The following is a 16,505-nucleotide window of genomic DNA, read 5'->3' as shown; positions in this document are numbered from 1 at the left end:
CTTGCCCTCCCTCCCTTGCCCTCCCTCCCTCCCTCCCTTGCCCTCCCTCCCTCCCTCCCTTGCCCTCCCTCCCTTGCCCTCCCTCCCTCCCTCCTTGCCCTCCCTCCCTTGCCCTCCCTCCCTCCCTTGCCCGCCCTCCCTCTCTTGCCCGCCCTCCCTCCCTCCTCCCTTGCCCGCCCTCCCTCCCTTGCCCGCCCTCCCTCCCTTGCCCGCCCTCCCTCCCTTGCCCGTCCTCCCTCCTTGCCCGTCCTCCCTCCCTTGCCCGCCCCTCCCTCCCTTGCCCGCCCTCCCTCCCTTGCCCGCCCTCCCTCCCTTGCCCTCCCTCCCTCCCTCCCTTGCCCTCCCTCCCTTGCCCGCCCTCCCTCCCTTGCCCACCCTCCCTCCCTTGCCCGCCCTCCCTCCCTTGCCCGCCCTCCCTCCCTTGCCCGCCCTCCCTCCCTCCCTCCCTTGCCCTCCCTCCCTCCCTTGCCCTCCCTCCCTCACTCCCCCTCCCTCCCTCACTCCCTTGCCCTCCTCCCTCCCTCCCTTGCCCTCCCTCCCTCCCTCCCTTGCCCTCCCTCCCTCCCTTGCCCTCCCTCCCTCCCCTGCCCTCCCTCCCTCCTTGCCCTCCTCCTTGCCCTCCCTCCCTCCCTTGCCCTCCCTCCCTCCCTTGCCCTCCCTCCCTCCCTTGCCCTCCCTCCCTCCCTCCCTTGCCCTCCCTCCCTCCCTCCCTTGCCCTCCCTCCCTCCCTCCCTTGCCCTCCCTCCCTCCCTTGCCCTCCCTCCCTCCCCTTGCCCTCCCTCCCTCCCTTGCCCTCCCTCCCTTGCCCTCCCTCCCTCCCTTGCCCTCCCTCCCTCCCTTGCCCTCCCTCCCTCCCTTGCCCGCCCTCCCTCCCTTGCCCGCCCTCCCTCCCTTGCCCGCCCTCCCTCCCTCCCTTGCCCTCCCTCCCTCCCTTGCCCTCCCTCCCTCCCTTGCCCTCCCTCCCTCCCTTGCCCTCCCTCCCTCCCTTGCCCTCCCTCCCTCCCTTGCCATCCCTCCCTCCCTTGCCATCCCTCCCTCCCTTGCCATCCCTCCCTCCCTTGCCATCCCTCCCTCCCTTGCCATCCCTCCCTCCCTTGCCATCCCTCCCTTGCCATCTCTCCCTCCCTCTCCCCCTCCCTCTCCCCCCTCCCTCCCTCTCCCCCCTCTCTCCCTCCCTCTCTCCCTCCCTCCCTCTCCCCCCTCTCTCCCTCCCTCTCCCCCCTCTCTCCCTCCCTCTCCCCCCTCTCTCCCTCCCTCTCCCCCTCTCTCCCTCCCTCTCCCCCCTCTCCCCCCCTCTCTCCCTCCCTCTCCCCCTCTCTCCCTCCCTCTCCCCCTCCCCCTCCCCCTCCCTCCCTCCCTCTCCCCCTCCCTCTCCCCCTCCCTCGCTCCTCTCCCCCTCCCTCGCTCCCTCTCCCCCTCCCTCGCTCCCTCTCCCCTCCCTCGCTCCCTCTCCCCCTCCCTCGCTCCCTCTCCCCCTCCCTCGCTCCTCTCCCCTCCTCGCTCCCTCTCCCCCTCCCTCGCCCTCCCCTCCCTCCCTCCCTCGCCCTCCCTTGCCCTCCCTCCCTCCCTCCCTTGCCCTCCCTCCCTCCCTCCCTTGCCCTCCATCCCTTGCCCTCCCTCCCTCCCTTGCCCTCCCTCCCTCCCTTGCCCGCCCTCCCTCCTTGCCCGCCCTCCCTCTCTTGCCCGCCCTCCCTCCCTCCCTCCCTTGCCCGCCCTCCCTCCCTTGCCCGCCCTCCCTCCCTTGCCCGCCCTCCCTCCCTTGCCCGCCCTCCCTCCCTTGCCCGTCCTCCCTCCCTTGCCCGTCCTCCTCCCTTGCCCGTCCTCCCTCCCTTGCCCGCCCTCCTCCCTTGCCCGCCTCCCTCCCTTGCCCGCCCTCCCTCCCTTGCCCGCCCTCCCCTCCCTTGCCCGCCCTCCCTCCCTTGCCCGCCCTCCCTCCCTCCCTCCCTTGCCCTCCCTCCCTCCCTTGCCCTCCCTCCCTCACTCCCCCTCCCTCCCTCACTCCCTTGCCCTCCCTCCCTCACTCCCTTGCCCTCCCTCCCTCCTCCCTTGCCCTCCCTCCCTCCCTCCCTTGCCCTCCCTCCCTCCCTTGCCCTCCCTCCCTCCCTGCCCTCCCTCCCTCTCTTGCCCTCCCTCCCTTGCCCTCCCTCCCTCCCTTGCCCTCCCTCCCTCCCTCCCTTGCCCTCCTCCCTCCCTTGCCTCCCTCCCTCCCTTGCCCTCCCTCCCTCCCTTGCCCTCCCTCCCTCCCTTGCCCTCCTCCCTCCCTTGCCCTCCCTCCTTGCCCTCCCTCCCTTGCCCTCCCTCCCTTGCCCTCCCTCCCTTGCCCTCCCTCCCTTGCCCTCCCTCCCTCCCTTGCCCGCCCTCCTCCCTTGCCCGCCCTCCCTCCCTTGCCGCCCTCCCTCCCTCCCTTGCCCTCCCTCCCTCCCTTGCCCTCCCTCCCTCCCTTGCCCTCCCTCCCTCCCTTGCCCTCCCTCCCTCCCTTGCCCTCCCTCCCTCCCTTGCCCTCCCTCCCTCCCTTGCCCTCCCTCCCTCCCTTGCCCTCCCTCCTCCCTTGCCCTCCCTCCCTCCCTTGCCCTCCCTCCCTCCCTCCCTTGCCATCCCTCCCTCCCTTGCCATCCCTCCCTCCCTTGCCATCCCTCCCTCCCTTGCCCTCCCTCCCTCCCTCCCTTGCCCTCCCTCCCTCCCTCCCTTGCCCTCCCTCCCTCCCTTGCCCTCCCTCCCTCCCCTGCCCTCCCTCCCTCCCTTGCCCTCCCTCCTTGCCCTCCCTCCCTTGCCCTCCCTCCCTCCCTCCCTTGCCCTCCCTCCCTCCCTTGCCCTCCTCCCTCCCTTGCCCTCCCTCCCTCCCTCCCTTGCCCTCCCTCCCTCCCTTGCCCTCCCTCCCTCCCTTGCCCTCCCTCCCTCCCTTGCCCTCCCTCCCTCCCTTGCCCTCCCTCCCTCCCTTGCCCTCCCTCCCTCCCTTGCCCTCCCTCCCTTGCCCTCCCTCCCTCCCTTGCCCTCCCTCCCTTGCCCTCCCTCCTCCCTTGCCTCCCTCCCTCCCTTGCCCTCCCTCCCTCCCTTGCCCTCCCTCCCTCCCTTGCCCTCCCTCCCTCCCTTGCCCGCCCTCCCTCCCTTGCCCGCCCTCCCTCCCTTGCCCGCCCTCCCTCCCTTGCCCGCCCTCCCTCCCTCCCTTGCCCTCCCTCCCTCCCTTGCCCTCCTCCCTCCCTTGCCCTCCCTCCCTCCCTTGCCCTCCCTCCCTCCCTTGCCCTCCCTCCCTCCCTTGCCCTCCCTCCCTCCCTTGCCCTCCCTCCCTCCCTTGCCCTCCCTCCCTCCCTTGCCCTCCCTCCCTCCCTTGCCCTCCCTCCCTCCCTCCCTCCTTGCCATCCCTCCCTCCCTTGCCATCCCTCCCTCCCTTGCCATCCCTCCCTCCCTTGCCATCCCTCCCTCCCTTGCCATCCCTCCCTCCCTTGCCATCCCTCCCTCCCTTGCCATCCCTCCTCCTTGCCATCCCTCCCTTGCCATCTCTCCCTTCCTCTCCCCCCTCCCTCTCCCCCCTCCCTCCCTCTCCCCCCTCTCTCCCTCCCTCTCTCCCTCCTCTCCCCCTCTCTCCCTCCCTCTCCCCCTCTCTCCCTCCCTCTCCCCCTCTCTCCCTCCCTCTCCCCCCCTCTCTCCCTCCCTCTCCCCCTCTCTCCCTCCCTCTCCCCCCTCTCCCCCCCCTCTCTCCTCCCTCTCCCCCCTCTCTCCCTCCCTCTCCCCCCTCTCTCCCTCCCTTGCACTCTCTCCCCCTCCCTCTCCCCCTGCCCCCTTTCTCTCCCTAACCAGTCGCAGTCTCTTTCCCCCACTCCTCGCTCCCCCCCCACCCTACCCCAGTCACTCTGAGCGATACTGTGGTGAGGCGCTCCATCAGCCAGCAGAAGACGGGGATGTCCGTGACAATCGATGACCCAGTCCGTTCAAACCAGAATCCCTCGCCGCCCGCAGCCAAACCAGCAGCATTGTACACATCTGTAACCTGGTGAGTGAGGCGAGACGTGGAGGAGGCCCATTCAGCCCCTCGAGCCTGTTACACGGGAACAGGAGGAGGCCCATTCAGCCCCTCGAGCCTGTTACACTGGAACAGGAGGATGCCCATTCAGCCCCTCGAGTCTGTTACACAGGAACAGGAGGAGGCCCATTCAGCCCCTCGAGTCTGTTACACAGGAACAGGAGGATGCCCATTCAGCCCCTCGAGCCTGTTACACGGGAACAGGAGGAGGCCCATTCAGCGCCTCGAGTCTGTTACACAGGAACAGGAGGAGGCCCATTCAGCCCCTCTAGCCTGTTACACAGGAACAGGAGGAGGCCCATTCAGCCCCTCGAGCCTGTTACACGGGAACAGGAAGAGGCCCATTCAGCCCCCCCTCCTCGAGCCTGTTACACAGGAACAGGAGGAAGCCCATTCAGCCCCTCGAGCCTGTTACACGGGAACAGGAGGAGGCCCATTCAGCTCCTCGAGTCTGTTACACAGGTACAGGAGGAGGCCCATTCAGCCCGCCCTCCTCGAGTCTGTTACACAGGAACAGGAGGAGGCCCATTCAGCCCCCCCTCCTCGAGTCTGTTACACAGGAACAGGAGGAGGCCCATTCAGCCCCCTCCTCGAGCCTGTTACACAGGAACAGGAGGAGGCCCATTCAGCCCCCCTCCTCGAGTCTGTTACACAGGAACAGGAGGAGGCCCATTCAGCCCCCCTCCTCGAGTCTGTTACACAGGAACAGGAGGAGGCCCATTCAGCCCCCTCCTCGAGCCTGTTACACAGGAACAGGAGGAGGCCCATTCAGCCCCTCGAGTCTGTTACACGGGAACAGGAGGAGGCCCATTCAGCCCCCCCCTGATTCTGTGGACCAGCTGTTGACCTGTATCGCTGATCACCTTTGGTCGCCCATTTCACCATCTTCGCGGTGTGTTGTGTAGAACAGTCCACAGTGCTCCAGCTGCGTTCCTGTGGAATCGAAGCGTCCTGTGGTCAGGGTCTGTCTGGGCGGGAGGGGGGGGGGTCGTCGTGCCTGTCCCCGTAGCCAGTCCCTGAACCTGTTTCCGTTGCTGCAGGTGAGGCCCTTCACGCTGGGGCAGCTGAAGGAGTTGCTGAATCGCACAGGAACCATCGAGGAGGAAGGCTTCTGGATCGATAAGATCAAATCGCACTGCTACGCCAAAGTATGTGAAACATGGAGGGGGGGCAGGGCTGGAGGGTTCGGAGCCGGACGGCTGCCATGGTGCGGGAGGGAGGGACGTGGGTGAGGGAGGCGGGACAGCGGCGAGGCAGGGGGAGGAGCGGAGGGTGGGAGGGGCTGTTGGAGGGGTGGGCGGAGGGGCAGCAGGGGGAGGGGTGGGCGGAGGGGCAGCAGGGGGAGGGGTGGGCGGAGGGGCAGCAGGGGGGGGTGAGCGGAGGGGCAGCAGGGGGGGGTGAGCGGAGGGGCAGCAGTGGGAGGGGGAGTTGGAGGGGCAGCAGGGGGAGGGGTAGGCGGGGGACAGCAGGGCAGAGGAAGTTGGAGGGGTGAGTGGAGGGGCAGCAGGGGGAGGGGTGGGCGGAGGAGCAGCGGGGGGGGGTTGGCGGAGGAGCAGCAGTGGGAGGGGGAGTTGGAGGGGTAGGCGGGGACAGCAGGGGCAGAGGAAGGTGGAGGGGCAGCAGGGGAGGGGTTGGCGGAGGGGCAGAAGGGGGAGGGGTGGGTGGAGGGGCAGCAGGGGGAGGGGTTGGCGGAGGGGCAGCAGGGGCAGAGGGAGTTGGAGGGGTGGGTGGAGGGGCAGCAGGGGGAGGGGTTGGCGGAGGGCAGCAGGGGCAGAGGGAGTTGGAGGGGTGGGTGGAGGGGCAGCAGGGGGAGGGGTGGGCGGAAGGACAGCAGCGGGAGGGGAGGGCGGAGGGGCAGCAGAGGAGAATGGCCTGTGTGTGGATGGCGTTAATAGTTGGTGTCACTCTCTCCAGTACTCAGCCATTGAAGAAGCCATCGCCACTCGCAATTCCCTGCACGGGGTGAAATGGCCGGTCTCCAATCCCAAATTCCTGGCTGTCGATTACGCAGAACAGGATGAGGTAAGTGACGCCTTTCTGGCAAACTGTCTCCTATCGCATTGGGTGGACTGTACATCCCAGGCCCGGGACAACCCTCCCCGGGATCCTCCCTCCCCGGGATCCTCCCTCCCCGGGTCCCCCCCCTCCCTCCCCGGGTCCCCCCCCCTCCCTCCCTCCCCGGGTCCCCCCCCCTCCCTCCCTCCCCGGGTCCCCCCCCTCCCTCCCCGGGTCCCCCCCCCTCCCTCCCCGGGTCCCCCCCCTCCCTCCCCGGGTCCCCCCCCCTCCCTCCCCGGGTCCCCCCCCTCCCTCCCCGGGTCCCCCCCTCCCTCCCCGGGACCCACCCTCCCTCCCCGGGTTGCAACCCCTCCTCTGTATCTAACCCCGTGCTGTACCTGTCCTGGGAGTGTTTGATGGGGACAGTGTAGAGAGAGCTTTACTCTGTATCTAACCCCGTGCTGCACCTGTCCTGGGAGTGTTTGATGGGGACAGTGTAGAGGGAGCTTTACTCTGTGTCTGACCCCGTGCTGTTCCTGTCCTGGGAGTGTTTGATGGGGACAGTGTAGAGGGAGCTTTACTCTGTATCTAACCCCGTGCTGTACCTGTCCTGGGAGTGTTTGATGGGGACAGTGTAGAGGGAGCTTTACTCTGTATCTAACCCCGTGCTGTACCTGTCCTGGGAGTGTTTGATGGGGACAGTGTAGAGGGAGCTTTACTCTGGACCTAACCCCGTGCTGTACCTGTCCTGGGAGTGTTTGATGGGGACAGTGTAGAGGGAGCTTTACTCTGTATCTAACCCCGTGCTGTACCTGTCCTGGGAGAGTTTGATGGTGACATTTTAGAGGGAGCTTTACTCTGTATCTAATCCCGTGCTGTACCTGTCCTGGGAGTGTTTGTAGGGACAGTGTATAGAATCATAGAAGTTTACAGCATGGAAACAGGCCCTTCGGCCCAACCAGACCATGCTGCCCAGTTTTTACCATTAAGCTAGTCCCAGTTGCCCGCACTTGGCCCATAACCCTCTATACCCATCTTACCCATGTAACTATCTAAATGCTTTTTAAAAGACACAATTGTACCCACCTCTACTACTACCTCTGGCAGCCGATTCCAGACACTCACTACCCTCTGAGTGAAGAAATTGCCCCTCTGGGCCCTTCTGAATCTCTCCCCTCTCACCTTAAACCTATGCCCTCTAGTTTTAGACTCCCCTACCTTTGGGAAAAGATGTTGACTATCTACCTTATCTATGCCCCTCATTATTTTATAGACCTCTATAAGATCACCCCTAAGCCTCCTACGCTCCAGGGAAAAAAGTCCCAGTCTATCCAGCCTCTCCTGAGAACTCAAACCATCAAGTCTCGGCAACATCCTAGTAAATCTCTTTCTAGTTTAATAATATCCTTTCTATAATAGGGTGACCAGAACTGCACACAGTATTCCAAGTGTGGCCGTACCAATGTCTTGTACAACTTCAACAAAACGTCCCAACTCCTGTATTCAATGTTCTGACCAATGAAACCAAGCATGCCGAATGCCTTCTTCACCACCCTGTCCACCTGCGACTCCACCTTCAAGGAGCTATGAACCTGTACTCCTAGATCTCTTTGTTCTATAACTCTCCCCAACGCCATACCATTATCTGAGTAGGTCCTGGCCTGATTCGATCTGCCAAAATGCATCACCTCACATTTATCTAAATTAAACTCCATCTGCCATTCGTCGGCCCACTGGCCTAATTGATCAAGATCCCGTTGCAATCCTAGATAACCTTCTTCACTATCCACTGTGCCACCAATCTTGGTGTCATCTGCAAACTTACTAACCATGCCTCCTAAATTCTCATCCAAATCATTAATATAAATCACAAATAACAGTGGACCCAGCACCGATCCCTGAGGCACACCACTGGTCACAGGCCTCCAGTTTGAAAAATAACCCTCTACAACCACCCTCTGTCTTCTGTCGTCCAGCCAATTTTGAATCCAATTGGCAACCTCACCCTGGATCCCGTGAGCTTTAACCTTCTGCAACAACCTACCATGCGGTACCTTGTCAAAGGCTTTGCTAAAGTCCATGTAGACAACGTCTACTGCACTGCCCTCATCTACCTTCTTGGTCACCCCCTCAAAAAACTCAATCAAATTTGTGAGACATGATTTTCCACGCACAAAGCCATGCTGACTGCCCCGAATCAGTCCTTGCCTCTCTAAATGCTTGTAGATCCTGTCTCTCAGAATACCTTCGAGCAACTTACCTACTACAGACGTTAGGCTCACCGGTCTGTAGTTCCCAGGCTTTTCCCTGCTGCCCTTCTTAAACAAGGGCACAACATTCGCCACTCTCCAATCTTCAGGCACCTCACCTGTGGCTGCCGATGATTCAAATATCTCTGTTAGGGGACCCGCAATTTCCTCCCTAGCCTCCCACAACATCCTGGGATACATTTCATCAGGTCCCGGGGATTTATCTACCTTGATGCGCTTTAAGACTTCCAGCACCTCCTCCTCTGTAATATGCACACTTCGCAAGACATCACTATTTATTTCCCTTAGTTTCCTAACATCCATGCCTTTCTCCACCGTGAATACCGATGAGAAATATTCATTCAGGATCTCACCCAACTCTTGTGGCTCTGCACATAGATGTCCTTGTTGATCCTTAAGAGGCCCTACTCTGTCCCTAGTTACTCTTTTTCCCTTTATGTATCTGTAGAATCTCTTTGGATTCTCCTTTGCATTATTTGCCAAAGCAATTTCATGTCCCCTTTTTGCCCTCCTGATTTCTCTCTTAACTCTATTTCGACAATCTCTATACTCTTCAAGGGATCCACTTGATCCCAGTTGTTTATGTACGTCATATGCCTCCTTCTTCTTTTTGACCAGAGTCTCAATATCTCGAGTCATCCAGGGTTCCCTACTTCTACCAGCCTTGCCCTTCACTCTAAAGGGAATGTGCTTACCCTGCACCCTGGTTAACACATTTTTAAAAGCCTCCCATTTACCAGCCATCCCTTTGCCTGCCAACAGTCTCCCCCAATCTACCTCTGAAAGTTCCTGTCTGATACCATCAAAATTGGCCTTGCCCCAATTAAGAATTTTAACTCTTGGGCCAGACCTGTCATTCTCCATAGCTATCTTAAAACTAATGGAGTTATGGTCACTTGTCCCAAAGTGATCCCTCACTAACACTTCTGTCACTTGCCCTTCCTTATTTCCCAAGACGAGGTCAAGTTTTGCCCCCTCTCTAGTCGGTCCATCCACATACTGAATGAGAAATTCCTCCTGAATACACTCAACAAATTTCCCTCCATCCAAGCCCCTAATGCTATGGCTGTCCCAGTCAATGTTGGGACAGTTAAAGTCCCCTACTACTACCACCCTATTATTCTTGCAGCTATCTGTAATCTCCTTACATATTTGCTTCTCAATTTCCCGCTGACTATTTGGGGGCCTGTAGTACAGTCCTATCAAGGTGATCTCTCCCTTCTTATTTTTCAGTTCCACCCATATAGACTCAGTGGGCGAACCCTCGGATATATCCCCTCTAAGTACTGCCGTGATGTTCTCCCTAATCAAACACGCCACTCCCCCTCCACTCTTACCTCCTGTTCTATCCTTTCGATAGCATCTGTACCCCGGAACATTGAGCTGCCAGTCCTGCCCCTCCCTTAGCCATGTTTCAGTCATAGCTATAATATCCCAGTATAGAGGAAGCTTTACTCTGTATGTAATCCCGTACTGTACCTGTCCTGGGAGTGTTTGTAGGGACAGCGTAGAGGGAGTTTTACTCTGTATCTAATCCCGTGTTGTACCTGTCCTGGGAGTGTTTGGTGGGGACAGTAGAGGGAGCTTTACTCTGTATCTAACCCTGTGCTGTACCTGTCCTGGGAGTTTTTGATGGGGACAGTGTAGAGGGAGCTTTACTCTGTATCTAAGCCAGTGCTGTACCTGTCCTGGGAGTGTTTGATGGGGACAGTGTAGAGGGAGCTTTATTGTGTATCTAACCCCGTGCTGTACTTCTCCTGGGAGTGTTTGATGGGGACAGTGTAGAGGGAGCTTTACTCTGTATCTAACCCCGTGCTGTACCTGTCGGAGTGTTTGATGGGGACAGTGTAAAGGGAGCTTTACTCTGTATCTAACCCCGTGCTGTACCTGTCCTGGAAGTGTTTGATGGGGACAGTGTACAGGGAGCTTTACTCTTTATGTAACCCCGTGCTGTACCTGTCCTAGGAGTGTTTCATGGGGACAGTGTAGACGAAGCTTTACTCTGTATCTAACCCCGTGCTGTACCTGTCCAGGGTGTGTTTGATGGGGACAGTGTAGAGCGAGCTTTACTCTGTATCTAACCCCGTGCTGTACCTATCCTGGTAGTGTTTGATGGGGACAGTGTAGAGGGAGCTTTACTCTGTATCTAACCCCGTGCTGTACCTGTCCTGGGAGTGTTTGATGGGGACAGTGCAGAGGAAGCTTTACTCTGTATCTAACCCCGTGCTGTACCTGTCCTGGGAGTGTTTGATGGGGACAGTGTAGAGGGAGCTTTACTCTATCTAACCCCGTGCTGTACCTGTCCTGGGAGTGTTTGATGGGGACAGTGTAGAGGGAGCTTTACTCTGTATCTAACCCCGTGCTGTACCTGTCCTGGGAGTGTTTGATGGGGACAGTGTAGAGGGAGCTTTACTCTGTATCTAACCCCGTGCTGTACCTGTCCTGGGGGTGTTTGATGGGGACAGTGTAGTGGGAACTTTACTCTGTATCTAACCCCGTGCTGTACCTGTCGGAGTGTTTGATGGGGACAGTGTAGATGGAGCTTTACTCCGTATCTAATCTCGTGCTGTACTTATCCTGGGGGTGTTTGATGGGGACAGTGTAGCGGGAGCTTTACGTTGTATCTAACCCCATGTTTTACCTGCCTGGGAGTTTTTGATGGGGACAGTGTAGAGGAAGTTTTACTCTGTATCTAACCCCGTACTGTACCTGTCGTAGTATTTGATGGGGACAGTGTAGAGGGAGCTTTACTGTGTATCTAACCCCGTGCTCTACCTGTGCTGAATGTGTTTGATGGGGACAGTGTAGAGAGAGCTTTACTCTGTGTCTAACTCCGTGCTGTACCTGTCCTGGGAGTGTTTGATGGGGACAGTGTAGAGAGAGATTTACCCTGTATCTAACCCCGTGCTGTACCTGTCCAGGGAGTGTTTGATGGGGACAGTGTAGAGGAAGTTTTACTCTGTATCTAACCCCGTACTGTACCTATCCTGGGAGTGTTTGATGGGGACAGTGTAGAGGGAGCTTTACTCTGTATCTAACCCCGTGCTGTACCTGTCCTGGGAGTGTTTGATGGGGACAGTGTAGAGGGAGCTTTACTGTGTATCTAACCCCGTGCTCCACTTGTCCTGGGAGTGTTTGATGGGGACAGTGTAGAGGGAGCTGCACTCCGTATCTAATCTCGTGCTGTACCTGTCCTGGGAGTGTTTGATGGGGACAGTGTAGAGGGAGCTTTACTCTGTATCTAACCCGGTGCTGTACCTGTCCCGGGAGTGTTTGATGCGGACAGTGTACAGGGAGCTTTACTCTGTATCTAACCCCGTGCTGTACCTATGCTGGGAGTGTTTGATGGGGACAGTGTAGAGGGAGCTTTACTCTGTATCTAACCCCGTGCTGTACCTGTCCCGGGAGTGTTTGATGCGGACAGTGTACAGGGAGCTTTACTCTGTATCTAACCCCGTGCTGTACCTATGCTGGGAGTGTTTGATGGGGACAGTGTCGAGGGAGCTTTACTCTGTATCTAACCCCGTGCTCTACTTGTCCTGGGAGTGTTTGATGGGGACAGTGTCGATGAAGTTTTACTCTGTATCTAACCCAGTGCTGTACCTATCATGGGAGTGTTTGATGGGGACAGTGTAGAGGGAGCTTTACTCTGTATCTAAACCCGTGCCGTACCTGTCCTGGGAGTGTTTGATGGGGACAGTGTAGAGGGAGCTTTACTCTGTATCTAACCCCGTGCTGTACCTGTCGGAGTGTTTGATGGGGACAGTGTAGAGGGAGCTTTACTCTGTATCCAACCCCGTGCTGTACCTGTGCTGAGAGTGTTTGATGGGGACAGTGTAGAGGGAGCTTTACTCTGTATCTAACCCTGTGCTGTACCTGTCCTGAGAGTGTTTGATGGGGACAGTGTAGACGGAGCTTTACTCTGTATCTAACCCCGTGCTGTACCTGTCCTGGGAGTGTTTGATCGGGACAGTGTAGAGGAAGCTTTACTCTGTATCTAACCCCGTGCTGTACCTGTCCTGGGAGTGTTTGATGGGGACAGTGTAGCGGGAGCTTTACGCTGTCTCTCACCTCATGTTTTACCTGTCCTGGGAGTTTTTGATGGGGACAGTGTAGAGGAAGTTCTACTCTGTATCTAACCCCGTGCTGTACCTGGCCTGGGAGACTTTGATGGGGACAGTGTAGAGGGAGCTTTACTCTGTATCAAACCCCGTGCTCCACCTGTCCTCGGAGTGTTTGATGGGGAAAGTGTAGAGGGAGCTTTACTGTGTATCTAACCCCGTGCTCTACCTGTGCTGAATGTGTTTGATGGGGACAGTGTAGAGAGAGCTTTACTCTGTGTCTAACTCCGTGCTATACCTGTCCTGGGAGTGTTTGATGAGGACAGTGTAGAGAGAGCTTTACTCTGTATCTAACTCCGTGCTGTACCTGTCCTGGGAGTGTTTGATGGGGACAGTGTAGAGAGAGATTTACCCTGTATCTAACCCCGTGCTGTACCTGTCCTGGGAGTGTTTGATGGGGACAGTGTAGAGGAAGTTTTACTCTGTATCTAACCCCGTGCTGTACCTGTCCTGGGAGTGTTTGATGGGGACAGTGTAGAGGGAGCTTTACTGTGTATCTAACCCCGTGCTCCACTTGTCCTGGGAGTGTTTGATGGGCACAGTGTAGAGGGAGCTTTACTCTGTATCGAACCCAGTGCTGTACCTGTCGGAGTGTTTGATGGGGACAGTTAAGAGGGAGCTTTACTCTATCTAACCCCGTGCTGTACCTGTCCTGGGAGTGTTTGATGGGGACAGTGTAGAGGGAGCTTTACTCTGTATCAAACTCCGTGCTGTACCTTCCTGGGAGTGTTTGATGGGGACAGTGTAGAGGGAGCTTTACTCTGTATCTAACCCCGTGCTGTACCTGTCCTGGGAGTGTTTGATGGGGACAGTGTAGTGGGAACTTTACTCCGTATCTAACCCCGTGCTGTACCTGTCGGAGTGTTTGATGGGGACAGTGTAGATGGAGCTTTACTCCGTATCTAACCCCGTGCTGTACCTGTCCTGGGGGTGTTTGATGGGGACAGTGTAGTGGGAACTTTACTCCGTATCTAACCCCGTGCTGTACCTGTCGGAGTGTTTGATGGGGACAGTGTAGATGGAGCTTTACTCCGTATCTAATCTCGTGCTGTACTTGTCCTGGGGGTGTTTGATGGGGACAGTGTAGCGGGAGCTTTACGTTGTATCTAACCCCATGTTTTACCTGCCTGGGAGTTTTTGATGGGGACAGTGTAGAGGAAGTTTTACTCTGTATCTAACCCCGTGCTGTACCTGTCGTAGTATTTGATGGGGACAGTGTAGAGGGAGCTTTACTGTGTATCTAACCCCGTGCTCTACCTGTGCTGAATGTGTTTGATGGGGACAGTGTAAAGAGAGCTTTACTCTGTGTCTAACTCCGTGTATACCTGTCCTGGGAGTGTTTGATGAGGACAATGTAGAGAGAACTTTACTCTGTATCTAACTCCGTGCTGTACCTGTCCTGGGAGTGTTTGATGGGGACCGTGTAGAGAGAGATTTACCCTGTATCTAACCCCGTGCTGTACCTGTCCAGGGAGTGTTTGATGGGGACAGTGTAGAGGAAGTTTTACTCTGTATCTAACCCCGTGCTGTACCTATCCTGGGAGTGTTTGATGGGGACAGTGTAGAGGGAGCTTTACTGTGTATCTAACCCCGTGCTCCACTTGTCCTGGGAGTGTTTGATGGGCACAGTGTAGAGGGAGCTTTACTCTGTATCTAACCCCGTGCTGTACCTGTCCTGGGAGTGTTTGATGGGGACAGTGTAGAGGGAGCTTTACTGTGTATCTAACCCCGTGCTCCACTTGTCCTGGGAGTGTTTGATGGGCACAGTGTAGAGGGAGCTTTACTCTGTATCTAACCCCGTGCTGTACCTATCCTGGGAGTGTTTGATGGGGACAGTGTAGAGGGAGCTTTACTCTGTATCTAACCCCGTGCTGTACCTGTCGGAGTGTTTGATGGGGACAGTGTACAGGGAGCTTTACTCTTTATGTAACCCCGTGCTGTACCTGTCCTAGGAGTGTTTCATGGGGACAGTGTAGACAAAGCTTTACTCTGTATGTAATCCCGTACTGTTCCTGTCCTGGGAGTGTTTGTAGGGACAGTGTAGAGGGAGTTTTACTCTGTATCTAACCCCGTACTCTAGCTGTCCTGGGAGTGTTTGCTGGGAACAGTGCAGAGCGAGCTTTACTCTGTATCTAACCCAGTGCTGTACCTATCCTGGTAGTGTTTGATGGGGACAGTGTAGAGGGAGCTTTACTCTGTATCTAACCCCGTGCTGTACCTGTCCTGGGAGTGTTTGATGGGGACAGTGCAGAGGAAGCTTTACTCTGTGTCTAACCCCGTGCTGTACCTGTCCTGGGAGTGTTTGATGGGGACAGTGCAGAGGAAGCTTTACTCTGTATCTAACACCGTGCTGTACCTGTCCTCGGAGTGTTTGATGGGGACAGTGTAGAGGGAGCTTTACTCTGTATCAAACTCCGTGCTGTACCTGTCCTGGGAGTGTTTGATGGGGACAGTGTAGAGGGAGCTTTACTCTGTATCTAACCCCGTGCTGTACCTGTCCTGGGAGTGTTTGATGGGGACAGTGTAGAGGAAGCTTTACTCCGTATCTAATCTCATGCTGTACCTGTCCTGGGGATGTTTGATGGAGACAGTGCAGCGGGAGCTTTACGCTGTATCTAACCCCATGTTTTACCTGTCCTGGTAGTTTTTGATGTGGACAGTGTAGTGGGCACTTTACTCTGTATCTAACCCCGTGCTGTACCTGTCGGAGTGTTTGATGGGGACAGTGTAGAGGGAGCTGCACTCCGTATCTAATCTCGTGCTGTACCTGTCCTGGGGGTGTTTGATGGGGACAGTGTAGCGGGAGCTTTACGTTGTATCTAACCCCGTGCTGTACCTGTCGTAGTATTTGATGGGGACAGTGTAGAGGGAGCTTTACTCTGTATCTAACCCCGTGCTGTACCTATCCTGGGAGTGTTTGATGGGGACAGTGTAGAGGGAGCTTTACTGTGTATCTAACCCCGTGCTCCACTTGTCCTGGGAGTGTTTGATGGGCACAGTGTAGAGGGAGCTTTACTCTGTATCTAACCCCGTGCTGTACCTGTCCTGGGAGTGTTTGATGGGGACAGTGTAGAGGGAGCTTTACTGTGTATCTAACCCCGTGCTCCACTTGTCCTGGGAGTGTTTGATGGGCACAGTGTAGAGGGAGCTTTACTCTGTATCTAACCCCGTGCTGTACCTATCCTGGGAGTGTTTGATGGGGACAGTGTAGAGGGAGCTTTACTCTGTATCTAAACCCGTGCCGTACCTGTCCTGGGAGTGTTTGATGGGAACAGTGTAGAGGGAGCTTTACTCTGTATCTAACCCCGTGCTGTACCTGTCGGAGTGTTTGATGGGGACAGTGTAGAGGGAGCTTTACTCTGTATCCAACCCCGTGCTGTACCTGTGCTGAGAGTGTTTGATGGGGACAGTGTTGAGGGAGCTTTACTCTGTATCTAACCCAGTGCTGTACCTGTCCTGGGAGTGTTTGATGGGGACAGTGTAGACGGAGCTTTACTCTGTATCTAACCCTGTGCTGTACCTGTCCTGAGAGTGTTTGATGGGGACAGTGTAGACGGAGCTTTACTCTGTATCTAACCCCGTGCTGTACCTGTCCTGGGAGTGTTTGATCGGGACAGTGTAGAGGAAGCTTTACTCTGTATCTAACCCCGTGCTGTACCTGTCCTGGGAGTGTTTGATGGGGACAGTGTAGCGGGAGCTTTACGCTGTCTCTCACCTCATGTTTTACCTGTCCTGTGAGTTTTTGATGGGGACAGTGTAGAGGAAGTTCTACTCTGTATCTAACCCCGTGCTGTACCTGTCGTAGTATTTGATGGGGACAGTGTAGAGGGAGCTTTACTGTGTATCTAACCCCGTGCTGTACCTGTCCTGGGAGTGTTTGATGGGGACAGTGTAGAGAGAGATTTACCCTGTATCTAACCCCGTGCTGTACCTGTCCTGGGAGTGTTTGATGGGGACAGTGTAGAGGAAGTTTTACTCTGTATCTAACCCCGTGCTGTACCTGTCCTGGGAGTGTTTGATGGGGACAGTGTAGAGGGAGCTTTACTGTGTATCTAACCCCGTGCTCCACTTGTCCTGGGAGTGTTTGATGGGCACAGTGTA

General features: G+C 57.1%; 1 protein-coding gene across 1 annotated transcript in view; it reads left to right on the top strand.

The window, feature by feature from the left end:
• Positions 1 to 3,791: 3,791 nt before the first annotated feature.
• Positions 3,792 to 16,505, top strand: part of LOC140422578 (apoptotic chromatin condensation inducer in the nucleus-like) — a gene marked incomplete at its 5' end in the record, with an annotated part of 79,437 nt that continues 66,723 nt past the window's right edge. Inside the window, 4 exon segments of the mRNA XM_072507585.1 lie at positions 3,792 to 3,957; positions 3,960 to 3,988; positions 5,059 to 5,166; positions 5,933 to 6,040. Of these exon segments, the coding sequence (XP_072363686.1) occupies positions 3,792 to 3,957; positions 3,960 to 3,988; positions 5,059 to 5,166; positions 5,933 to 6,040 (411 nt within the window).

The sequence above is a fragment of the Scyliorhinus torazame genome, chromosome 5 (genome assembly GCF_047496885.1).
Source record: "Scyliorhinus torazame isolate Kashiwa2021f chromosome 5, sScyTor2.1, whole genome shotgun sequence".
NCBI classification, from domain to species: domain Eukaryota; kingdom Metazoa; phylum Chordata; class Chondrichthyes; order Carcharhiniformes; family Scyliorhinidae; genus Scyliorhinus; species Scyliorhinus torazame.
Note: the sequence above shows the minus strand (reverse complement) of the source record. Positions and strands in the feature narration are given on the sequence as shown.